At 47.7% G+C, this 25,643-nt stretch overlaps 1 protein-coding gene across 2 annotated transcripts in view; it reads right to left on the bottom strand.

Annotated features, from left to right (window-relative positions):
• Positions 1-25,643, bottom strand: part of WWP2 (WW domain containing E3 ubiquitin protein ligase 2) — a 132,405-nt gene that overhangs the window by 17,404 nt on the left and 89,358 nt on the right. For both annotated transcript variants that reach the window (XM_049786347.1, XM_049786348.1), the window contains exons 8-9: positions 19,362-19,572; positions 4,001-4,090 (exon numbers count right to left, since the gene is read on the bottom strand). In XM_049786347.1, coding sequence (XP_049642304.1) covers positions 4,001-4,090; positions 19,362-19,572 — 301 coding nt within the window. The remainder of the gene's footprint in view (positions 1-4,000; positions 4,091-19,361; positions 19,573-25,643) is intronic.

Genomic DNA, 25,643 nt, shown 5'->3' with positions numbered 1-25,643 from the left:
GGCTCAGCCATGTGTGGAGTAAGTGCCCTACCTGCTGTACTCTCTCTCCAGCCCTCCCCCAAATCTTTGAGAATGTGAATTATCATTCCATCATTCTTGTCAACGTTTTTGCCAGCTCCCTACTCAGTTTTCCCCAAATCCCATTTGCTCCGTCTGCTGGTTCACACTGAAAAGTCAGCCATGGACATGCTGGCTGGAAGCTGGTGCCTCATCAGCTGCACCGGGAGAAGATCCCGAAATATCACCATCTGCAGCTCCTTCTCTCCAGCAAACATCCTCCCACCTTGGCTCCAAGATAGTCTCCCATACTCTCTTTTCCTGAATTCAACCCTATCTTCAGCCTCCCTCCATTCTTCTCCCTTTCTTTTCCCTTCCCTCCTCTCCTCTCTCTTTCATTTTCCCCACTTCTATCCCCATCCTTCTTTGCCTGCCCTTCTCTCCCCTCCCCTTTGCTCCCTTTCTTTCCCTCCCTCCCCACTCTCTTTGTTCCCCTTGCCTTTCCTTTATTGTTGCTGCTGTTGCCAAGTCTGGGGAGAGGGGTCATCACACACTTTGCTGTGGTGTTGACAGGGTCACACATTTGTTTGTGGTATGTTAGAAGTAACATTTGTGCAGTGAGGTTGCAATGGCAGAGTTAATGATCACACTGGACAGTGTGTAGCAGTGTGTATTCACCAGAGGTGAACTTGCAGACATGCATGCCATGTGGGCACTCCTCCACAGAGCCAGCCCATTTTCAACCGAACCGAATGTTTAGCTTGGGGCTAATCCTGGCAGCGTGCTGGGCTCAAACCCTATAGCCCCATACATAGAAAGCATGTGTATCCACTCTTTGAGCCATCTTCCTAAGTCCTAAATGAAAGTTTTAGTCTCAAAATACACACACACACACACACACACACACACACACACACACACACACACACACACACAGAGTCTGTGTAGCTCTGGGGAGCTTGTAGGACCCACATAGCCGCTGACATCTCTGGGACCCACTTCTCTTCCACTCCTTGGTCCCTGAGAGGCTGCACTTGGTTCTGACTCTTTATTGCCATTTGAGCAGGGATTCAAGGAAGACCATGCATTGAGGTAACTGTGTCTCCTCTGCACTAGCAGGGTTCGGAACTGGAACAGTACCCCTGAGCCTGGGAATGGCCCATAGTCACTCAACACAGAGAAGGATGGAGGCCTGGGGGGCCTTGGCACGCCTAACCCCAGGACCAAGCCGGGCACGCTTTAAGTGTCCCTATTTCCACAACCTTCTCTTTCAGGGGTCATGCTTCCTGCAAACTCTTCAGCACAGCCTTCATATTCCTTTTGGGGCACCCTGCTCCCCAACTCTGGAGGACCCTCTTCTTATTCAAGTATGGCCCACAGCTACATTCAGTAATGGGAAGGAAATACTATTAAGATACTGGTGCTTTCATTTTCAACCAGTGAATAAATGCGTGGAAAATGAAGAGAATGATGTGATATTGAGGGTTTGCTCAGAGTGAGGCAGGAGGGGGCCGAGGAGGGACAAGTAAGGATTAGAATCAGAAATGACCTTGTTTTTCCTCTGAGCAAAAATCTGTGCAGGGCAGTATACACACCTCGCTTGTGTTTGGAGCTGAATTCAAGCCCCTGTGCTGCAAAAGTCAAAACACAAGAAACTTGAATGCACATTTGGGGCCCTGCGGTCTCTGACACAGCCTCACAGTTCCACTGTGAGTCCTAGCAGGTGTAAACATGGGTGGGGCTATAGTGCAGGGAAACAAGAGTCACCAAAACAGCCCCTCAGTGCTCTCTTTGGCAGCACAGACTCAAAACAGCCCTGTGGCAAAGAATGGGACTAGACACAGACTAGTCGCTCTTCAAGCTCTGGTTGGGTTTTCTAGAGAAGATTCTTACAATTGTACATTTTATTCTTCCTCTTTTCCTTCCTTCCTTTTCTTCTTCCTTTCCTCCTCTTCCTTCTGTTCTCTTCCTTTCTTCTTTTCATTCCACCCCTCTCTTCTCTCCCTTCTTTCCTTTGTTCCTTCTTTTTCTCCTTCCTTCCTCTGTTTTTCCAGGTGACCACATCCAGCAGTGCTCAGGAATCACTTCTGGCAAGGCTCAGGGACCATATTGGGAGCCAGAGATCCAATTTTTTTTTGTTTTGTTTTTGTTTTTGGGCCACACCCAGCAGTGATCAGGGGTTCTTCCTGGCTGTCTGCTCAGAAATAGCTCCTGGCAGGCACAGGGGACCATATGGGACACCGGGATTCGAACCAACCACCTTAGGTCTTGGATCGGCTGCTTGCAAGGCAAACACCACTGTGCTATCTCTTCAGGCCCCAGAAATTTAATTTGAGTCAGCTGTATGAAAGGCAAGAGCCTCACCCACTCATCTCTCAGGCCACTATTGTACATTTTTGTTTGTTTGTTTTGGGGTCAAACTCAGCAGCACTCAGAGATTACTACTGGCTCTGTGCTTAGAAATCACTCCTGGCAAGCTCAGGGGACCACATGGGGTGCCGGGAATTGAACACCTTCTGCCCTAGGTCGGCAGCGTGCAAGGCAAGCGCCCTACCACTATGCTATCTCTCCAAGCCCCAATTGTAAACTCTGTTGAAAAAGTTCCACGATATGAAGTTTTCCACTACTGCCATAATCAAACTTTGGTGGTTTTCTTTTTTTTTTTTTTTTTTTTTTTTTTGGTTTTTGGGCCACACCTGGCAGTGCTCAGGGGTTACTCCTGGCAGTCTGCTCAGAAATAGCTCCTGGCAGGCACGGGGGACCATATGGGACACCGGGATTCAAACCAACCACCTTTGGTCCTGGATTGGCTGCTTGCAAGGCAAACGCCCGCTGTGCTATCTCTCCGGGCACTTTGGTGGTTTTCTAATAAGTCAGTGTTTCCCCCTGTAAACTCACTGGTCAGCAAGTCAAAGGCTAGAGCAGTGGGGAGGCTGACAGCTCTGCACAGAGCCTGAGGCCGAGCCCAGCCCTGGGCCAGGAGCTGAGGGGTGTGCTTGGAACACCCCTGCTGAGATTCTGGGCTCTGGCCCCTCCTTACACTGGGGCAGGCAGGAAAGAGCTCCCCTCATGGCTGCTCTTCTGGGAGAGACTCATTCCAAGAGCAGAAAAGCACATGGGTCTGGGAGACACACAAGTGTGAAAGAACTTTCTGTCCATGGCAGATAGGGAACCGAATGTACTTATCTCTCTTCTGCTAGCCTAAAGAACTCGAACTGGTTCTCAGGGCAGCAGCCCATGGTGGCCCTGGGAAGATGGACATGGGGAGCTGTGAGTCCATCAACAAACACCCTTGATCTCTTGCATCTCCACGTTCCCATTCAAAGTCCTAGGAGGCCTAGGAAAGTGGGAGCAGAATTCAGGCCAGGAAAAGTACGTTGTCCTCGAATGCTGCTACTTCTACAGAAGTAGAAAAACCAGCCCCCTGGGGCTGAGAGACAGTATAGCGGGCATGATGCTTGCCTTCACACAGATGACCCAAGTTCGACCCCCTGCACCCCATATGGTCACCCAAGTATTGCCAGGAGTGATTCCTGAGAGCAGAGCCAAGAGTATCATTGGACTTAATAACAACAACAGGACTGGAGTGATAACATAGCGGTAGGGTGTTTGACTTGAAATGCAGCCAACCCAGGACAGACCCAGGTTCAATCCCCGGCATCCCATGTGGTCCCCGAGCCTGCCAAGAGCAATTTCTGAGCATAGAGCCAGGAGTGACTCCTGAGTACTGCTGGGTATGGTCCAAAAAATCAAAAGAAAACAACAACAATAACCAGGGCCCCAATTGGGGGTCCCTGGAGATGAAATGAATGAAGGCCTCAATGGACCCCCAGCCTGCCCCCACCTTCCTTCCTCCAGGCCCCCGAGACTGACTGGGACAGCTTTCAATTTCACCTTGAAATGCACCTGCACTCTATCCCAGGCCAATACAGATGCATAAGGAAAGGAGAAAAAAGGGAAGAGAAGGCAGGAAGATCGAGAAGGGACAGGGGCATAGCCTTACCCTGGAGGAAGAGGCCGCTCCCAGGTGGTGGTCTTGGTGTTGTGGTCCACATAGTAGACACGCCCGTTGGGCAGTTCTCGCTGCTCCCATCTGCAAAAGAGTCAGAGAGAGCAGGAATCGATACTGAGAGGCAGAAACCTGGGTAAGAAGAGAGCACCCCACTACTGATGTGGGTTGGGAGGAAACAGTAGAGATGCCCACAAGTCCCATCCCAGGGGGCTCTAAACCCCAAATGTATGTCCTGATAACCCCAAACCAGGCCCCTCCCTTCTAGAACTTCGGTACTGGGTAACATCCATCACTGTACATCCTCAACAGTTCCAACGAACGCTCTTTGAAGAAACTTTCCTGAATAGGTGTCTCTGGCCCATTTGGGGGTCAGAGACATGCTTAGCGGTACAAATTACACACACAATATGCACATGGCAGTGGAAATAGCAAGTCATTCCAGAGGCTCAAGAATGCCGCCTACATTTTATCCCAGACCCTTCCAGCCTTCATTTTTTGTTTTTGTTTTTGGGTCACACCCGGCAGCGCTCAGAGGTTACTCCTGGCTATAGGCTCAGAAATTGCTCCTGGCAGGCTCGGGGGGACCATATGGGATGGCAGGATTCGAACCAATGACCTTCTGCATGAAAGGCAAACGCCTTACCTCCATGCTATCTCTCCGGCCCCCCCTTCCAATCTTAACCTCAGCTCCTTCTTATGGTGCTGTTTTTATCTTGTTTTGTTTTGTTTTTGTTTTGGAGCCACACCCAATGGTGCTCAGGGAAACATAAGGGATGCCAGGACCATATGGGTCGGCCACAAGCAAGACTAATAGCCTACCTACTGTGCTATCGCTCTGGCCCCCTCTGCTCTTTCTTAAAGCCACCAAGTCAGCCAATGACCCCTGTTCTCCCTATTTGTTTTAGAATCACAGGATTTCTTAGAAACTTAGGTGGAATGAGAAACCCAGCATTCATTTTATTGAGAAACCCAGCACTCAGATTATTTGTCAATGGTTCCACTCAATCATGTGGGGTGTGTGTGTGTGTGTGTGTGTGTGTGTGTGTGTGTGTGTGTGTGTGTGCATGAGATCAAGATGTAAAGGAAGACTTTAAAGCCAGGTAGCAGAAGGGGCCAGAGAACACTAAGGATCACTCAGCCCTCACCCCACTGACTCAGCAAGCAATGATGCAGAGATGCAAGGACCTATATATGCCTTACAGGCCATCACATAACACAGGACCCAACAGTCCTCTTAGCCCTGTACACTCACTTTATTTGTTTTCAATATCAGGGCACTACCTTTTAGGTGACCTTATTTTCAGGAAGCTAGTGCATTGTTTCTGTTGAAATTCTTGACTTGAAAATGCCGATTTGATCCAATGCAATGAAAATAGGAGTGAATGAGATGAGCTTTGTATGGATGTTGTTGACTGGAAGGGCCCACCTAATCCCCATTCTGAAGCTGCTGTAGCTGACCATGGGCTATGCCCTGCCCAGCACCCTCTGGAGAAAATTCTCCTGAGAATTGGGAACCCCTCTTCACACCACTTATTCAACACTCTGATGCCTACAACCCTTGTTCCTACCACCACTTTTGGGTTGTCACGATCCCTGTTTCTTCCCCATTTCACCTGTGTCAACTGCTCCATTGTCATTTCTAGATTTCTTTCATTTGTGTCACCAACAAAGCTCTGGATGGTCAGGCCCCTCACCATTATTTTCCTCCTATCAGCCCCAAGGTTTGGATTTGGTGACTATGCAAAGTGTAGCCATTAGGAGAAAAACACAGCTAGCAGAGCTAGAGAAAATAAAGGGCATAAAGTCTGTGAAATCTGTGATTCCCAGCCTGGCTGCCTGTTTTGGTCACAGTCAGTTCCATTCCACGACCCATAACCCTCAGAGTCCCGTGGTGTACTGTGTGCCGAGCAGCACCTTGAAAGCTGCTGCACAGGTGGAAGCACACAAGCGGCACATGAGAGACACACAAGAGGCACCAGTACACACAGCACCATCTACACAGGGCTCTGGGCTCCAGACTGGCCTTGTGCCACTCCAGCCTTTGCTCTCTAAAGTGGAAAATGGCACCCATGGAGAAGCAAGTTAGAAAGGGCCCAGAGAGATAGCATGGAGGTAAGGCGTTTGCCTTGCATGCAGGACACTGGTTCAAATCCTGGCATCCCATATGGTCCCCTGTGCCTGCCAGAGGTGATTTCTGTATGTACCAGGAGTAACCCATGAGCACTGCCGGATGTGACACCCCCCCAAAAAAAAAAAAAAAGAAAAGAAAGCTGAGTCCGAAACCCTCACCAGGAAGTTCTGCCCTATGACGCTGGAAGGAAGACTGGAGGGGGAGGAAAGAGAGCTGGGATTTACAAGGAACCAAGACACAGTAGATGGGGGTAGGGGACCCTAACATGGCCCTTACATAGGCATCCAGGTAGGGGTTGGAGGAGCCCAAGCACTAGGAGAAGGAGGATTCTTGGACCCATCTCCATCACTGCTGCCCACTCAGACACTGTCTACACCACTGGGAGGTTTTTCTGGGGGGGGGGGGGGGAGAAACCAGTGATGTCCAGAGACCCCATGTTCCCAGCCCTCCTGGCCAAGGCATAGGGATCTACAAACCCATTTAACATCCCCAAACCATCTATTTACCAAACACTCCAGCTTCAGGCTCTGGGTATTCGACTCTGCCCATTAGATCCTTTCTTCCAGCTCACACAGGGAAGATCCTTGCAATTCACTTGCTATTTTATTAATATTCTGGCCAAAATGGGGATAAGTTCAGAGAGACAGTACAGCAAGCAGGACTCCTTCCTTGCACAGAGCCAACCTGACACGCCATAGGGTCCCCCAAACCTTGCCAGGTGTAATCCCTCAGCACACAGACAAGAGTAAGCCCCGGGGGCCGGGTAGGTGGCGCTGGAGGTAAGGTGTCTGCCTTGCAAGCGCTAGCCAAGGAAGGACCGCGGTTCGATCCCCCGGCGTCCATATGGTCCCCCCAAGCCAGGGGCGATTTCTGAGCACATAGCCAGGAGTAACCCCTGAGCGTCAAACGGGTGTGGCCCAAAAAACAAAAAACAAGACAAAACAAAACAAAAAAGAGTAAGCCCTGAGTACTGCCAGGTGTGGCACCAAAACAAAAAAGCCTGGGGAAGTGCAGCCTGGGTAAAATGGAAAATCTTCCCTTCCAGCTATCATAAACAGCTGCTCCAGAGGTGGAGATCCAGCCAGATATGGAGACATGGTAATGGTGTCCCTGCCTGTGTTGGGAACCCCTATACTCCTCTAGTCAGTTAGCAGAGAAAAATCCCCTGACCTTCTCCAGAAGGTTAAATAATCTGGGAAGGCGCAGTATCACCAGAGAGCAGAAGGAGCTCAGTGGCAGCAGTGCATTTGCCTTGTACATGTGAGGCTGAGGTTTGGCCCCAGGAGCTGGCATGTGGAAGCACCTCAGCCAAGGACACCTCGTTCATGGCAAGTCCTCGTTCACATAGCTACGCTTCGTTCCCCTCATCCTGGAGTGTCCCCAGTAGAGTATCTCCTCTACCTGGAGCCTCCCCTTCCCCCCAGTCAGGAAGAGCCCACAAGTCAGTCCTTGTGCTTGGCTGAGTGAAACAACAAGACTGTGCTCAGGCCATTTGGAGGGTAAGAGGGGAGAAACAGCTTTTTTTACTCTAGGAATTTTTTGTTAGAGGCAACTTTCATCTGCTAAAGGGTCTCCACTCTCAGGTTCATCCACACTTCATCAGTTGCAAAGGAAACCAGGAGGCATTTTCACCTGCAGACAGGAGGGCTCTGGGGGTTCTGAGTCCTGCTGGGGTGTGAAATGCCTCCTGCAGTGAGCCAGTGAGGAGACAGGTGTGGGGTTCCCATGGGTGTGTACCAGAGCCTCAGCTCTTTCCTCACCTAGATGAACTCCCTCAGGCCAGTCTCTGATGCCCGCTGACCTGCCACCATACAGGGAACCTCCGTGTTTTGCAAGCCATTTCAACTGACTTAGCTCAGAAAGTAGTTGTCGTTGGTGCCAGACTTTTCTTCTGTCAGGTTTTTTGTTTTGTTTTGTTTTTGGGTCATACCCAGCAGCGGCGCTCAGGGGTTACTCCTGGCTCTGTGCTCAGAAATCACCCCGGGCAGGCACAGAGGACCATATAGGATGCTGGGATTCGAACCATCTGTCCTGTGTTGGTTGCATGCAAGGTAAATGCCTTACCACTGTGCTATTGCTCCAGCCCTTCTCTCGGGTTTTTTTCTTCTAACTCCCTCCCCCTTTTCAAGATGAGATTCTTGCTTGGATTAAATGCCCAGGTGGGTGCTCCCTGATCCATGCCTGGCCTAGCTGCTTCTCTCAGAGAACCCAGTACCCCTCCTTACCCTGCGTGATGCCTCTGGATTCAAACCAACCTCTCCCCACCATTCAGGCTGCACAGCTGGCCACTTCTGGGCTCATTTGTCCTCGGTCATTGCTGACCCACATAGATGAGGCCTTCTGACTGCCTCGGCTTGGTCTATGCAGTGAGATCCTTTCATCTGCTTGGCCCGCTAGGGCTGAGCCAGGGTCCTTCTGAGCACACGGAGATGAAAAGGCTTTTTAAGGCCCCACGTTCTGGCCACACAGGTCACCTCCTCCGCCACTCGACAGCTCTCTTTGATGCACTCGGGAACCATGTTCAAAGCCTCGAGCCTAACTCCAGTCCCTTCCCAGCACATTGCTCCTTGGCCTTCTGTGAGTAGCATTCAGTAGGGCTTTACATAACACAAGACTTTGTGCTTGAAGGCGCCCACAAAGGAGCCTCCCAGATCAATCTCTCCTGAGGGCTTTTTCCCCTCTCCTTTTGGTACCTGAGTTAACTTGGTTTCCCTGGGTCCTAAGAGCCCTGCATCCCACACCCCCAATACCACCCCTTCGTCACAAGGCAAAATACCTCAACCCCATGATCAGGGTAATATTTGTCAACTTCTCCCCCAGGACCATGAGGGAAACCTAAAGCACATTGTTTCGTGAGAAGTTTCCCAAGAGTCTTTGGGAAATGAATTCCCAGTCCTTGGTCATGGGGTTTTAAGCTGCCATCCCATATACACATATACACAATTCCTGGGGAGCTTCTGAACATGTTGGACAGAATCATGCACTCATAAAGTGCAAGATACGGTGGGAAGGTGAGGGTTGCAGGTCTGGATCTCAGTTAACATGCTCTGGCAAATTATCTATCAACAGGCTCAATATTTACATGTTAGTGAAGCTACGGTGGCTCACCAGAGGCCATATCTGTTCTGCTACCACGGGACCCCTCCCCCAGCATCACAGGATATGACCCATCACTCACCTCCAAAAAAGAGAAAACATTCTATCTCAGAAGTATCGAGGCAAACTTAAGTCACAAATTCTACCCTTTCTCCTCCCCACGAAAATAACAAGTTATACTGGCACCATTGTGTACCCCACAGAAAAGATGATCTGCAGTTAAGAAACAAAGACCAAAGTTTAGAAAAGGGACCTCAAGGTATGAGCTCTCTTAGTGGCTGTGCAGAAGCTCTGCTCCCCACAGGCAAAGTCTCTTGAGATCTCTTGTTTTCTCTTGTAGGTCCCCATCATAAAGGGCCCAAATTCTATCCCTATACTTTGGCCACTTCCTGCATAAACCCAAACTTTCCAGGAGCATCCCGGAGCCTGACTGTAGGTGATGAGATGCTCCCCTGTCTCCAGGGTATGGGTGTTCCTAAGCCTTCGGCACAACAGGGGAGAAATGGGAACTCGGCCCTCTCCCAACAACAGCCCTAAGCTGCAGAGCTCCCCCTTAAATACCAGCACATTCACACAAACCCACTTTTCCAAATTGTTACCTACCCTGCACCCCAATCTGTACTGTCACTAAGCTGTCAGCTTAAGGATCCCAGTTTAAGTCTGTTTTTCTGGGGGCCAGAGCGGTGGCACAGCAGTGGGGCATTTGCCTTGCATGCCACTGACCTAGGGAGAACCGCCATTTGATCCCCTGGCATCCCATGTGGTCCCCCAAGCCAGGAGTGATTTCTGAGTGCATAGCCAGAAGTAGCCCCTGGGTATGGCCCAAAAATAAAAAATCGGGATGGGGTCAGTCAGATAGCACAGTGGTAGGGCATTTGCCTTGCACACGCTAACATAGGACAGACTGTGGTTCGACCCCACAGCATCCCATATGGTCCCCCAAGCCAGAAGCGATTTCCCAGTGCATAGGTAGGAATAACCTCTGGGTGGGTGTCACCGGGTGTGGCCCAAAAAAAAACAAAAACCAAAAAAAAAGTCTGTTTTTCTTCTCCTTTCTACGTTGGAATAATCTTCTGAAAGCTTCAGGGGAATGTAAAGACATCAAAAGATTGGCTTTTGAATAAAATATTACTTGGCCCTAAAAAAGATAAAGTCAGAGCCAGAGTAATCATACTCTGAGATAGGGAAAGGCATTTGTCTTATAAGTGGCCCACCCAGGTTTGATTCATGGCATCCAAGGTGGTCCCCTGAGCAGCACTAGGAGTAATTCCTGAGTGTAGAGCCAGCAGTAACTCTTGATCCACACTGCCAGGTGTGGCCCAAAAACAAAAGAAAAGATAAAGTCATAAAGGGCCCTGGAGAGCATCATGCTGTGTATAGGGAGAGGGGACCTACACAGGATGATCTCTCTCGTATGCAGGTTATAAAGAAATAATATGGTAGAACAGTGATGCCAGAAGACAATGGAAGCAATGAGGACTGGGCTTCTGTAGGACACATGCCACCTGAGGGGCTAGGGGACAAGTTGGAGCGGGAAATGTCTCCAGTGGAGGAAAGCACTCAGCCAGGAGGAAGAAGAGGTGTTGAAAGGTGGTAAAGATATAAGTATGAAACCCTGTTGACAGCAGTACCATAAAACACAGTGCAAAAATATATGGGTGTATATATGTAAAGTGCCTCTGAAGTGGTCTCGGCCGAGTGGTTAAGGCAGTGGACTAGTAAAGTGCCCCTGTACAAGCAGAATGAAAAAGGGCAAATGGGGGTGGGAGGCATTGGTGAAGGAAGCACACTGGTGAAGGCACCCATGTTCAAACTCTGTATACCTGAAACTCAATCAGAAATAACTATAATTTCACAGTAGCTAATTTTTTTAAATCAGTTTTTCGAGAGTGAAGAGACAATTCCTGGAGATGGTGTTTATAGAAATACTTTTTGAATATTCTGGCAGAGAAAAGATTCTGTGGATGATTTGGCAATGTTGGGAAAGAGTCACTTTCATTAAAAAAGAAAAAGCTAGTGGGAGTAATATTGTGTCTATTCTTTCCAAATACACTTGGGCCATTTGGTTAAAACCTCTACTACATAAAAACCCTTTAACACTAGGACATGACCGGTGTTTAAAATGGAGCTATATCCATTACAGAATGTTACAGCATCAGTGTAACTATATCTGTTATAAATTGTTTCCCATAAATGTAGCTCTATCTGTTACAAAATGTTACCACATGTTACAGAAACAACTGAGAACTGCTGAATAATATACCAAATAGAGTGTTAGTAAACCATATTACATTTTATTTTTGGAACTATCTAATCACTGAAAATATCATTGGAGATCATAATAGCTTATTCAGATATTTATGTTTCAGGCAGGAAAAGTAAGCTTGAAATAATGTACACAAGATAACGAATATTTGCCCTGAAAGCTATGAAGATACTATTTATCACTGGATCGAAGATGTTATCGAGGAGCCGGGAAGGTGGTGCTAGAGGTAAGGTGTCTGCCTTGCAAGCGCTAGCATAGGACAGACCACGGTTCGATCCCCCCGTGTCCCATATGGTGCCCCCAAGCCAGGGGTGATTTCTGAGCGCATAGCCAGGAGTAATCCCTGAGCATCAAACGGGTGTGACCCAAAAACCAAAAAAAAAAAAAAAAAAAAGATGTTATTGATTATAAATTAATCTAACCACTATGGTTAATCCCACCACTATGTCAATTAAACTGTGACATCTTTTTTTTTAACTGTAACTTTTTTTTTTGGCTTTTCGGGCCACACCCTTTTGATGCTCAGGGGTTACTCCTGGCTAAGTGCTCAGAAATTGCCCCTGGCTTGGGGGGACCATATGGGACGCCGGGGGATCAAACCGCGGTCCTTCCTTCACTAGTGCTTGCAAGGCAGACACCTTACCTCTAGCGCCACCTTGCCAGCCCCTAACTGTAACATTTTAATACTTGAAACCACATCTCAAATTTAAAGAAGTTAAAATGAAGGAACAACATGCATTAACAAGGAGGGGATTAATATAGAAATTTTTGTGATCAGATTCAAGAAGGATTTTAGACAAGACCCAAAAGACACAAGAAAAAATTAATTTGGTACCTTTTAAGTATGAAATCCTGTTCAATAAAGGCTATATGAGGTGAAAAGATAATCATGCTAATATGCTTAATATCACTAAGCTGTATAATCAAAATAGCTAAAATTATCAAAATTTGGTATGCACATTATCACAATTTTTTAAAGTAAAATATTGGGGCCAGAATGATAGCACAGAGAATAGGGTGTTTGCCTTGTATACAGCTGACTCAGGTTCAATTCCCAGAAAGAGTGATTGTTTATTTTCTATTACTGTAGTAATGACTTTATTGGACATACAATAATTCTTTTTTATTAATATCTTTATTTAAATACCTTGATTACAAATATGACTGTAATTGGGTTTCAGTCATGTAAAGAACATCCCCATTCACCAGTACAACAGCAAAGTGATTCAGAGTGATTCTTTCTCTTTTTCTTTTTTGGGTCACATTCAGCGACGCTCAGGGGTTATTCCTGGCTCTGCGCTCAGAAATTGCCCCTGGCAGGCTCAGGGAGACCATATGGGATGCCAGAAATCAACCACCTTCCATCCTGGGTTGGCCCAGGGCAAGGCAAATGCTCTACCACTGTGCTATCTCTCTGGCCCCAGAAAGAGTGATTCTTGAGCACAGAACTAGGAGTAACCAATGATAAATGCTGGGTATGCCCAAAAACAAAAAATAAAATAAGTAAAATATTAAAAAAAATACAGATAAAAACTGACCTGATTACTTTAAAAAAGAAAATCATGGGTCTGAGACAATAGGAAAGGTACTTACTTGACACACAGCCAAACCTAGTTCAATTCCCAATACCCAATATGCTCCCCCCAAGCCTAAACAGGAGTGATCCCTAAGCACAGAGACAGGAGCTAGCTCTGAGCATCACCACAGAGCTAGCTCTGAGCACCACCAAGTGTGTTCCCAAAACCAAAATAATAATAATAATAATAATAATAATAATAATAATAATAATAAGGAACAGAGAGAGGGAAGAGAGGGAGAGAGGGAGGGAGGGAGGGAGAGATCCTGAAACCCTGTTGATTTGGGCTGGAAGACAGCTCAAGAGATTAGCCCAAATGCTTTCCAGGTTTGATCCCTGGAACCTCAAACTCTCCTGGGAGTGGCCCCAGCCACCAACAGCTATAACTCCCCTGAAATAAAATAAAATCCTGCAATGATTTGAAAAAGAAAAATAGATAAAAATAAATGAGTATGACAGTCATATGAAAGAAAACCAAAGCGAGAGATTTAAAATATAGGTCAAGAAAAGTTCGCTCTCCATGGAAACCGAGGATACTTGAATGAAAGCCATAAATTGGTGCCTCCACAATCCCCAGACAGACTACATGGGAACAAAATCTCACAGCATATGTTCTCACAGGTTGGCTTGAGCATGTTCAGAAAACTGTGCTGGGGAACTGACTCATTCAGTGCTATGGTTCCAATTCAGAACCCTGTACTGACAGATCACCCACAACACACACAGATATACTTGTTTGTTTGTTTGTTTGTTTGCTTTGTTTGGGGGCCACACCCCCAGCGGTGTTTAGGGATTACTCCTGGCTCTGCATTCAGAAGTCACTCCTAGTGGGTCTGGGAGACCATATAAGATGCAGGGAATAGGACTGGGTCAGCTGTATGCAAGGTGATCTGCTGTACTATCCTGTCCCCAAATGTACTACTTATATTATTATCCATTTTTAGTTAAAATGCTTAAACTATTTGGAACTTATGGGGAGGGCAATCTGCTCTTCGGTCTTGCTCAGGACTCAGGGACAACTTTTGACAGTCCTCGGGAGAACATATTCGGTACCAGGAATTGAAACCTGGGCCAGCCACATGCCAAGGTAAGCAAGCTAAGGTAACCCTACCCACTGTACTTTTACTTTAGCTCAAGATACTTTTATAATTAATTTTAGAAGTGTAGCCCCTGAAGTGAACCAACTTTGATAGATATGTATGTGTACATGGTAGTTTACATGGTCTGGGGAGAACATAGGACAACAAGAAGCCCTGTGCAGCTTTGTGAAGGCAGCATGAAAGGGTCCATCTCTCCATCACCATGCAAGCAGCAAATGCTTTTGAGTGATGGAGGCGGGCAGATTGACACCAGGGCCAGAAAAGACACCCGCGGAGGTTGTTTGTTGCTGTTGCTGGGCGGGTATTTTGGTTCTCCTATTTTTTTTCTAATTAAAAAAAAAAAAAAACCACTAAAAAAGTTTAATAGACTAGTGAGAATGAAATCATTCATCCAGTTCATTTAACTAACACATCTCCCTCCAGCTCTCTAGAAACCAAGCATGATGCCAGGGTCTGAGCTGACAAAGACAGGCATAGTGATCCCCACTCACAGAAACTCACAGTCGCATGAAAAGACCTCCATAGTGAAAGGGGGGCCCTTCTCAGGGGCCAGCCTCCAGCACGAGTGGGGTCTGTGTGGACCATGCTGAGGGAGGTTGAAGATGGCAGAAATAGGCATTGCCGGGCTCTACCTCAATAAGTGACAACCACAGCGGAGCCAAGGACCAGCACAGAGTTAGCAAAGTAACCCCATTTGCCCAGTATGGCTCTTCAAGTTGGTATTACTCTAACTATGGTCCACAGCCCAGATTCACTTCTCAGAGATCAGAAAAGTACTTATGGATCTGAAAAACAATGGAAACAAGACTGGGTGGGGAGTTAATCCGTTTGACATCACCATACCCTCCAGCTCTGATCGGTCAATTTCCCTCATGGAAGAGTCAAGAACTGAAGAATTCATAATAGATGAAAACTGCTGGAAGAAAGTAAGCCGGGAGTGGGGTGGGCAGGGAGGAAGGACTGGTTCCTCATGGGGCAAATAAGAAGCACTGGTTCAAAACTCCCCAGGTAAAAATTCTGTGCCAAAACCAAGTTTGGAAGGAAATTCAATGGCACCAGCCACAGCTCAGTAGAGAAGTTCCACATTCCAGGGTCTGAAGGCTCTCCACAGACAAGACAGCTAGGGTGTCTTACAAGCCATTGTCCTTGACGTTTGTCTCCAGAACCACCTGGAGGATGGGCTTCTGGCCCTCCATAAGTGAGAGCATGTGTATGGGAGGTACAGGGGGTTCAAATGCTGTCCCGAGACTCAGTGGATTCTGGCCTCCAGTGAAAGGCGCGTGTTGGTGTGAAGTGATGGAGCAGGCGAGTCAGCGGCCTGAGCACAAGGGCTGCCCTTATGTGAGCGGCGGCAGCCAAGCACGGCTGCCAGGGGGAAATAATGCTCTTCTGTGTGCAGGTTGCAAGCGGCAGGCCTCAACACACTGGGCGTTTATCTAAGCCATGTACACATGGCCTGTTAATGAGCAAGCGGTCCCCTGAGTGGGTGCTGGCTGATAAAAACCAGATGTGGGGCCAACCATCAAAGTGGTCTCCCCCGCAGCACTCCCAGGGCTGGCTACAGGAACCCCTGTATCTTCGCAGCTCTCCCAAGGCTTCCTGGCACCCCCTTCTCTGCTAAGCATTTGGGACCTAAGGAGAACACACTCTGCCAGTGGGCTGCTTTGGTGACAGTTAAATCAAACAGGAAGGGAAGCAGGACGGGAGAAGGGAAAAGTCAGAAGGGGAACCTGACCTGAAAAAGACAGCCCAGCCTAAAACTGTACAGAAGTCTGGATGGCTGCACAGCTGGGATGAAGCAGTTTCCTCCCTGACTACAGACGTTACAGAAACAAAGACACAATTAGAAAAGCAGGACCTTGGGGCCAGAGCAGTGGTGCGAGCAGTAGGGCGTTTGCCTGGCACGCACTAGCCTAGGACGGACCACAGTTCAATCCCCAGACGTCCCAAGCCAGAAGCAATTTCTGAGGAAATAGCCAGGTGTAACCCCTGAGTATCACTGAGTGTGGCCCAAAAAGCAAAAAAAAAGAAAGAAAAGAAAAGAAAAGAAAAGTAGGACCTTGGGGTCCCCTGGGAGCCCTACCACATGGCTAGATGTTGCTGGCTAAGGGTGCTAAGCAAAGAAGCTGCCACATCAGTTGGATGTCTCAGCTGCCACGTCAGCTGGATGTCTCAGAAGTGCTCGAGCCTCCTGCCTGGCCCGGATTGTCCACCTTCATAGAGAACCAACACACTCCTCTGGGTGTCCCCACACATGAGGGCAGGAAGTACACAGTGGAACCTCAAAACAGCCAATCCCATGAAAAGACTGGGAAACAGCTTTGGGGCTGCCATGAGTATATGTGGGAGCCCCAGGCTCCATCTCTAGGCTCAGTGTATCCCTCAACATCACCAAGATGGGCTCTGAAACAAAAACATCCACGAATGTGGTGTTAGATTCTTGGTCTCAGACAGAAAACGCAGGAGTCCTATCTCAGAGGCAAAAAAACATCCCCCTGAGTTGAGGAAAAGACACAGTGATGGGACATGAGTTTACGCACTGGTTCATCAAGGGGCCTCCTGAGTGCCAGGGTTCCTACTCACCTGACACAGACATTGCAACAGGTGTGGGTCAAGACCCACCACACATGGCACTGCTGTTAAAGTCAGAGAGGGACTGAGGGAGAAATTCAAGAACTGACAAGCAAGGACATGAGAAGGACTGATGAGGCTATTAGGGCAGGAACCAGAATTTGTGTCCCCAAGATGCCAAGGGGATTAATCCCAAAGACAGCAAGAAAATGGGCTCAGCTGGTGCAACAATACAATGGGTACGGTGCTTGCCTTGCATGCAGCCAACCGAGGTTCAATCTCTGGAACTCCATAAGATCCCTTGAGCACTGCTGGGAATGATCCCTAAGTGCAGAGCTAGGAGAAAGCCCAGAGCATCACTGGGTATGGCCCTAAAAATTTTTTTTAAATAAAATTAAAAGGAGGCAGAACGCTAGCGATGTGCAACATGCTCTGAGTCTCATTTATGAAGGTTAAAAGGGATTCCAGAGTCCTGAAGAAAACACGGTAAGACTAGAGAACCCTCCCATTTGGCCCTGCCAACCTGTACACAGTGGGGTTGGGGAGCAGATGGGCCCGAGAAAGGAGCCATCACAGAGCAGCGAGCACTGCCTGGCTCCCCACCAACCCCAGAGAGGTTGTTCTCTGGCATTAGAGAAGTGTCTCTTCTCTTAGTATCATTTTTCCTAGTAACTAGAAGCTGGTTTAGGCTGGAAAACTAGCTCTGGATGCCCACTCTAAACAGTGAGGCGTGTTCCCAAAAAGAGGCCAAAGGAAAAGTGGTTCAAATCCTACTCAGAAAAGTGCCTCTGCTGGGGTGGGTGCGGGCAGGGATTCACATCCCTGGGTGGGAGGGCGGCACTATCCTGTCAGGCTCAAATAAAGGACATTTTCAGGGTCTGGAGTTTTCCAGCTGCCTGGAAACAGGAAGAGCCCAATCCCAAGAACAGTAATCCTCACACATGCCCTCCGCCCTCCTAAGAACTCCTTGGGCCTTTAGTCCTAATTGCCTGTGACTGACAGCACGATGAGGTGAGGCTGGGCCTTCCAGGCATTTGCTCAGTGGAAAGAAAATAAACAACTTGTGGGGGACACAGGCAGCCATGTTCTCTCCTTTCTGCCAAAGCAGCTCGGCTCCACTTTCCCCAAATTATAGCATGCAGATTTAAAATGAAAAAAAAAAAAAAAAAAAAAAAAAAAAACAAGATCTTTCGAGTATTCCTTACCACACTGAGAAGAGAAAATAAGTCTCGGGTATGGTGAAGATGGACATGAGTGACTGGTTATTAACCTTTGTAAAACCGAAACCTTCAAAAAAAAAAAAAAAAAAAAAAAACCGAAACCTTCATGGAAGATGTCTCAAAACCTCTTGAACACCTCAATATCCCCCCACAATTTTCTGCATCTTTTTTTTTTTTTTTTTTTTTTTTTTGGTTTTTGGGTCACACCCAGCGGTGCTCAGGGGTTACTTCTGGCTGTCTGCTCAGAACTAGCTCCTGGCAGGCATGGGGACCATGTGGGACACCGGGATTCAAACCAACCACCTTTGGTCCTGGATCGGCTGCTTGCAAGCCAAACACTCTGTGCTATCTCTCCGGGCCCAATTTTCTGCATCTTTGTGGGTCAAAGATGTACTACTTTTTCATTTGTGCGTCATACTCTAGTATTTTATTAAGAAATATGGAGGAGCATATATCAAATGCTAAGATGCAATGTGGGGGAGAGGGGCACAAACATCATTTGTGGCTTCAAGTCTAACAGAGCCGGGGGGGAGGGGGGTGTTCTAACATGGCTGAAGAGGAACACAGAACATCACACAGAGCATATGCAGGAAGCTAAAGTGAGCCCGGCCTTCTCTTTCCTGCCCAAATCACAATGTGATTTGACCATTCCCTGCTTTTATCGTTCCTCCACTCACCACTTCAAAAATGCTATTTGGAGGGGACACCGCCAACCAAGAGCATCATCTTATGCTCCTAGAGAAGTGTGTCCAACTGCTAACTGCTGTTCCAGCACACCAGTGAGTGAGGCCTCAGCTGAGTCAAGCTGAGGGAGAATGAAGGAGTGGGGGGACTCATTCTGACAAAGTCCACTGCCATGTCTGTGCGCTTCAGCTCTGCTTCCTCTACAGCCGAACTCCAGCTTCCCTCTAGGGCCCTGGAGTCCTATCAATTCCTCCAAGGACTGCCCACTGAATTGATTTGGAATAGAAGGACACGAGTAAACTAGCAGCCAGGGCTAGCACTGGCACTGGCATTGGCCTGGACTGGGGGAATGGCCAAGCAGAGAGATTTGGGACCTCAAGTCCTCCGGAAAACTCGGCAGAGAAAAGCCGTTATAGGGCAAACAGCCTGCAGTGATGTGGGAGGATAAAATGAGCTCGTTGTTCTGCAGGAGCCACACTATTGAGTGGTGCCGTTCATTTCCAGTCACGGTGTAAGGTAGCATTGATTCTCGCCCAGACGGCGGACGCCGTGAAGATTTATGCAGAACAAGCTCACCTCCCTCCCAGCCAGTCGGGCCTCCCCAGGGGCCAGCCATAGCTGGGCCATAAATAACTCTGTTGTTCTTAACCCCAACCCAGGGGGCCTTACTGGGTCTTCATGTGATGAGGCAGGAAACGAGCTACTCACCCCGCAGGTAGGACATCGAGGGCAGGGACAGTTGGGGGGAGCTGCGGGGTGCCTGAAGTGCTGGGCTGCTCTCCTTCAGCTGGCACGGCCGGGGCAGGGAGAGACGTGACGGCAGGGTTGGTGGTCACACTGGCCACAGCCACAGGCAAGGATGTCACACCAATGACCGAGGAGTCTTCAGGATCGGCAGTGGCCACGGAGTCATCATTCACTAAAAACACAAGACACCTGGCTTTAGGGATGCTGTGTAGGCTTCTCAATGGATGTGGGACCCACAGCACCGATGATCTTGTCTCTGTTGACTGCAGTGGTGCCAAACCTAACTACAGGGATGGGAAAGATAGTCCAGTGGTTAGGGAGCTTGCTTTGCACGCATCCAACCCAGGTTTGATTCCCAGCAATTTATATGCCACCTCTGACCCCAGGAGTAATTCCTAAATGCAGAGCCAGGAGAAAGCCCTGAGCACAGCAGGGTGCACCCCCCAAAAAACAAACACCCTAACTACAGAAATAGCAATACTCAGTGAAGATCTGTTCACAGGAGAATTGGGATTTGGAGCTAAAATGGCTCTCTGACATTTCCCCAGTACACCATGGTGCCATCTAATCCAGGAGAGAAGGGCCGAAATGATGGATGCCACAGGAGAGGGTGCTAATGTTGAATGGAGCACAACCAAGTCAATGGAGGTCAGACACTTCACTTTAAGCTTGTCACTTGTCTGCTGAATGTGAGTGATGTAAGTAGCACCTTCCTGCCCAAAAAGCTCCAGGCATGTTATAAGCTAGAAACTTCCAATAATGTGTTTCTGCCTTGACTTTTAAGCTCTGAGCAAAGATTAAGACTCCAGATAAGAGAAGGGACTCCAGAGGAGACCAGGATGTTTCCCAGGTAACATGGACAAAGAGAGTGAGTGAGCTGGCTGGTTCCAGCCTCCTGACTGTTCTGTTTCACCATTGTTCGTACTAACTGACTTCACACGGAGCTCAGGGCAGGTAGGATCCTCTCATCCTCTCCCTCAAAACGGGATCAGAAAAGGTTTGAAAGATTGATGACTAAATCCACAAATAAGTTCTACTGCAGAGAATTTCCTACATGTGTGATTGTGCGTGTGTATTGATGGAGAATATGATTTGAACCTGGTTGGTGGGTGAGACGGCACATGTAGGCCTAGTACTTTCCATCCTGTTTCTCTGCAGCATTAGGTTACCATGTTTTAACTCTACAGATTGGCAAGAATGAAAATATTTAAGTATACAGAGAAGAGGAAAAAATTAAAAAGCACTGTCACTTTCTTTTTTTTGTTTGTTTTTTTTTTGTTTGTTTGTTTTTGGGCCACACCCTGTAACGCTCAGAGGTTACTCCTGGCTATGTGCTCAGAAGTTGCTCCTGGCTTGGGGGACCATATGGGACACCGGGGGATCGAACCGCGGTCCGTCCAAGGCTAGCGCAGGCAAGGCAGGCACCTTACCTTCAGCGCCACCGCCCGGCCCCAGTCACTTTCATATATTACTCATAGGAGCAGAAACTGATAGAGCCCCAAATGAAAACAAACAGGCAATATCAAACAGTAAAATACAATATGGGTAATGGGCCAGGGGAGCAGAGGTTGCAGAGGAGAGGTGGATGCCCTGAGTCAGGAAGAGTTGGAAGTGGATGATGGCTCAACCTTCCTTTGACTTCTGTACAAAGTTGATGCTGTGGCCTTGGGTGTCTCAGAAGAACACCAAGGCCCATCTGTCTGTACCCCTTAACTGCATAAGATCAAAGAATACTGTAAATCAAACCAACCAGATGCTGAGACAAGACCCCCTAATCTTTAGATGACGCCATCATTTATTTGCAGAGCACATTTTCTTCCTTCCCTCCTTCCTTCCTTCCTTCCTTTCTTCCTTCCTTCCTTCCTTCCTTCCTTCCTTCCTTCCTTCCTTCCTTCCTTCCTTCCTTCTTCTCTTTCCTCTCTCTCTCTCTCTCTCTCTCTCTCTCTCTCTCTCTCTCATTTTAGATTTAGTGAAAAGTCTCAAAGACAGGATTATTGCTTTCATCCAATTCCCACTAGTATTGCAACCTGACTTTATGGGGGAAATTGGTCAATGCCCCAAATCTGTCACTGTTGAACACAATTAGCCAAATGACAGGTTTTCTTTGGCTTCCATTGACTTTTCCTACTAACGCTATTCCACAGATCCAGACCCACCCCAGGACCCTGCTTTGCCTTTAGAGAGTTCACTTTGCTCCATGAGGGAGATGCTGTTATTGTCCCATTGTACAGGCAGCGGAGCAGCGGCTCACAGAGTCACTTCCCAGGCAGGCCTGACATTAGCCAGCAGCAGAAATCGTGCCCACATCCAGAAGGCTGGGAAGTCAGGGTGATGGCTGGATCAGGAAGGGAAAGGAAGGCAGCTGCCCTGGCAAGAGGAGTGGGAACCAAGCTGCAATGGCAAATAACTGAACATGGCAGCAGAACAGCTCACAAGGTGCCCTGTGTGCTGCTGGGGAAACAGTGCCACTTTCTGAGTTAGGTATTCACTTGGGACAGAGACATGCTTCACTCACTGTTAACTTTGGGAGAAAAACTGGGACTCTGATCTTCTTTCCTTTGCACCTGGACAAGCTGCCACCTCACTGTTGTACTCTAAGATCCTTAGTTATGGGAGGGGTTGCCCCAGCCTGAGGGGTACACACTGGTCCTTTCAGCCCCTATACCTGGGCGGGGAGAAAGTGCTTTGCAACCTTTTGAATAGAGGCTTTTGAAATCCAGAATGGGCTGAAAACACATGAGCTCGATCCATCCAGAAGACACAAGTAAAGCTTCTCTACTATGTGGAGCACTCAGCCCTCCAGGGAGCAGCCAGGCAAGGGAAATATCCCATAACCTGCGTGCCCAGGATGGGTGAGGCCACCCCGAGAAAAGTAACTAAATTAGAAGGAAAAGAAGAAGAAAACTGGGAAACTTCAGGCCATCCCCCCATGGCACACAGATTCACTCCATTTTCAACCTGACATGCTTCCAAGTATCCCACGTTTGAAATATGCTTTGAAAATACATAAACTGGAGCTGGAGAGAAAGCATGGAGTAGGGCATTTGCCTTGCATGCAGAAGGATGGTGGTTCAAATTCTGGCATCCCATATGGTCCCCCAAGCAATTTCTGAGTGTAGAGCCAGGAGTAACCCCTGAGCGCTGCTGGGTGTGACCCAAAAAATAAATAAATACATAAACAAATAAATAAATAAATAAAAAGAAAAAAAGAAAATGCATAAACTGGGACCAGAGTGATAGCGCAGAGGTAGGGTGTTTGCTTTGTATATGCCAACCTGGGACAGATCCGGGTTTGATCCCCAGCATCCCATAGAAGTCCCCCAAGCCTGCCAGGAGCTATTTCTGAGCACAAAGCCAGGAGTAACCCCTGAGCGCTACCAAGTATGGGCCAAAAAAACAAACAAACAAAAAAATACATCCCAAAAAAAAACTATCCAAGACTATCATAACAGGAGTGGACAAGCCCTTTCCACTCACTAGAGGAATCTCACTAACACATCAATGATCCATCTCCAACCCTCCAAATGAGAGAGAAATAAACAGGAATCCAGGTTCCAGAAATGAGGGGTCACTGCACAGAGAACATAGTAAGGGAAGACGCTGTGGAAGAAATCAACAACTGAGCTCATGTTTTGAGGGAAATGGGACTCCACTAGAGAAAGATGTATTTAGACCAAATCCCTCCATATATTTCTGTATGTATGGATACAGGTATATCACCAAAGTCCAGCAGGGAAGTTATTAAACATTTAAAAATATGCTAGGGCTGGGGGCCAGAGAGATAGCATGGAGATAAGGCATTTGCTTTTCATGCAGAAGGTCGGTGGTTAGAATCCTGACATCCCATATTGTCCCCCCGAGAGTGCCAGAAGCAATTTCTAAGCATAGAGCCAGGAGAAACCCCTGAGTGCTGCCGGGTGTGACCCAAAAACAAAACAACAACAACAACAAAAATATGCTGGGGCTGGAGAAATAGCACAGCCTTGCACATGGATGATCCACGTTATAGCCCCACATCCCATATGGTCCCCCCAAGCCTACCAAGAATGATTCCTGAATGCAGAACCAGGAGTTCTGGGCATGGCCTAAACACTAAAAATAAAAATAAATAAAAGTAAATAAATAAAATCAGTTATTTATCCCATCTATCAATAAAGGGCAATATCTCATTGCTGAAGCAATAAGAAATGACACAGGGGTTTGTTTGTTTGTTGGTTGTTGTTTTTTTTGTTTTGTTTTCAGGTTACACCGGCAGCACTCAGGAGATACTCCTGGCTCTACACTCAAAAATCGCTCCTGGCAGGCTCGGGGACCATATGGGATGCCGGGACTCGAACCACCGTCCTTCTGCATACAAGGCAAATGCCCTACCTCAATGCTATCTCTCCAGCCCCAACACAGGGTTTTAAAGTAATCAGTTATCTTTTTTAAATAATCTTAACTTAAAAAAATCTTAACTTATTTTCTACAAAACAAACTAAAAGAAGCAAAATTATATATGTAAAAATAACATTAGAAAGGCGAAAACAAAAAAAAAATTTCTTTTTGGGGGGGGGGGGCAGGGGAGAAGAGACAGCCATATTTAGTGGTGCTCAAGATTTACTTCTGGCCCGGAGAGATAGCACAGCGGCGTTTGCCTTGCAAGCAGCCAATCCAGGACCAAAGATGGTTGGTTCGAATCCCGGTGTCCCATATGGTCCCCCGTGTCTGCCAGGAGCTATTTCTGAGCAGACAGCCAGGAGTAACCCCTGAGCACCGCCGGGTGTGGCCCAAAAACCAAAAAAAGATTTACTTCTACCTCTGCACACAGGAATTACTTCTGATGGGGCTCAGGAACCAGATGGGGGTTCTGAGTATCAAACCCAAGTCAGACACACACACAAGGAAATAGCTATACTATTGCTCCAGCCTCCAAACAAATAAAACTTGTATCTACTCACACCTTCTGGGATGACTATTTTCCAAGAAATAGAAAACAAGCATTGGCAAGGATGTGGAAAAAACAGAAGCTGCATTCAGTGCTGGCTGGAACCTAAAACAGGTACTCTGAAAACAGTCTGACAAATGCTCAAAAAGTTCAACATGAAGGTCCTGTGCAGTCCTAGGAGCCCATTCCACAGAACTGAAGGCAGAGCTGGACTGTGCACCTATGTTCACAGCAGCATGGTAGGACACCCATCAACCCAGGAATGCAGAGAGAATACATGGTCAGAACACACAGTGAAATACCAGCCTTGAAAAGAACAGTGATCCTTATGCAGGCTTGCAAAATGGAGGAATGTTGAGAACACATTTTGCTAGGTAATAAGCCAGATCAAAGAACAAATGAATGCTGGAGAAATATACTGAGTTAGGCACTTGTCTTATAAGTAGCCCACCCAGGCTCAATCCCCTGTACTCCATATGGTCTCCCTGGCTCCCTGAGGAGTGACCCCTGAGCACAGAGCAGGGATAAGTACTAAGCACATAGCCAGGTATGGCCCCAAAGCAAAACCCCAAAATAAGGCAGGGGCTGAAGAGAGAGTTCAGCAGGTAGAGTGCTTATCTGGTAGGCAGCCAGCCCAGGTTCAATCTCCAACACCACATACGGTCTCCTGAGTCTAGCAAGAGTGAGCCCTGAGCAAAACTGGGTGTGACCCAATCCCCATCCCCCACCCAAATATATGATTCCATCGGCAGTGCATACTTTGAGTGACTTCTCAGAGGCAAAAAGTTGGCTGGAGTGACAGTACAGTGGGGAGAGAGCTTGCCTTGCTGCGGGTGACCCAGGTTTGATCCCCAGCATCTCCTATGGCTCTAGGTACAGAGCCAGGAGTATGCCCTGACCACCATCATGTGTGACCCCCTTCCCAACAAAAAGTCAGTTGGAGGCCACCAGGCACGGAGGGCAGAAGACAGGAAAGGGAGCAGCGCTTCTCAATAGCCAAGAAGTCCAGCCTGAGCCAACAATAAGCCTCTCCCTTGGGTGGACATCGTCGCCGTCATACAAGCGTGCAAGTGTGTTTGGTGCCACTGGATGACATGCTCTTAAATGGTTTCAGTGCAGCGGCCAGAGAGCAGGCACAACAGATACTGTCCCTGAGCACAAACTTAGGAAAAAGTCTGCGGTATCACCGGGTGCAGCCCAAAAAGCAAAATCATTAAATAAGAACGGTTTAGTGCTAATTTCAAGTTATATATATATTTTTTTTTTGATTTTTGGGCCACACCCAGTAATGCTCAGGGGTTACTCCTGGCTATGTG

The sequence above is a fragment of the Suncus etruscus genome, chromosome 14, assembly GCF_024139225.1.
Source record: "Suncus etruscus isolate mSunEtr1 chromosome 14, mSunEtr1.pri.cur, whole genome shotgun sequence".
Classification (NCBI taxonomy): Eukaryota; Metazoa; Chordata; class Mammalia; order Eulipotyphla; family Soricidae; genus Suncus; species Suncus etruscus.
The sequence above is the reverse complement of the archived record's forward strand: the minus strand, read 5'-3'. Positions and strand labels throughout refer to the sequence as shown.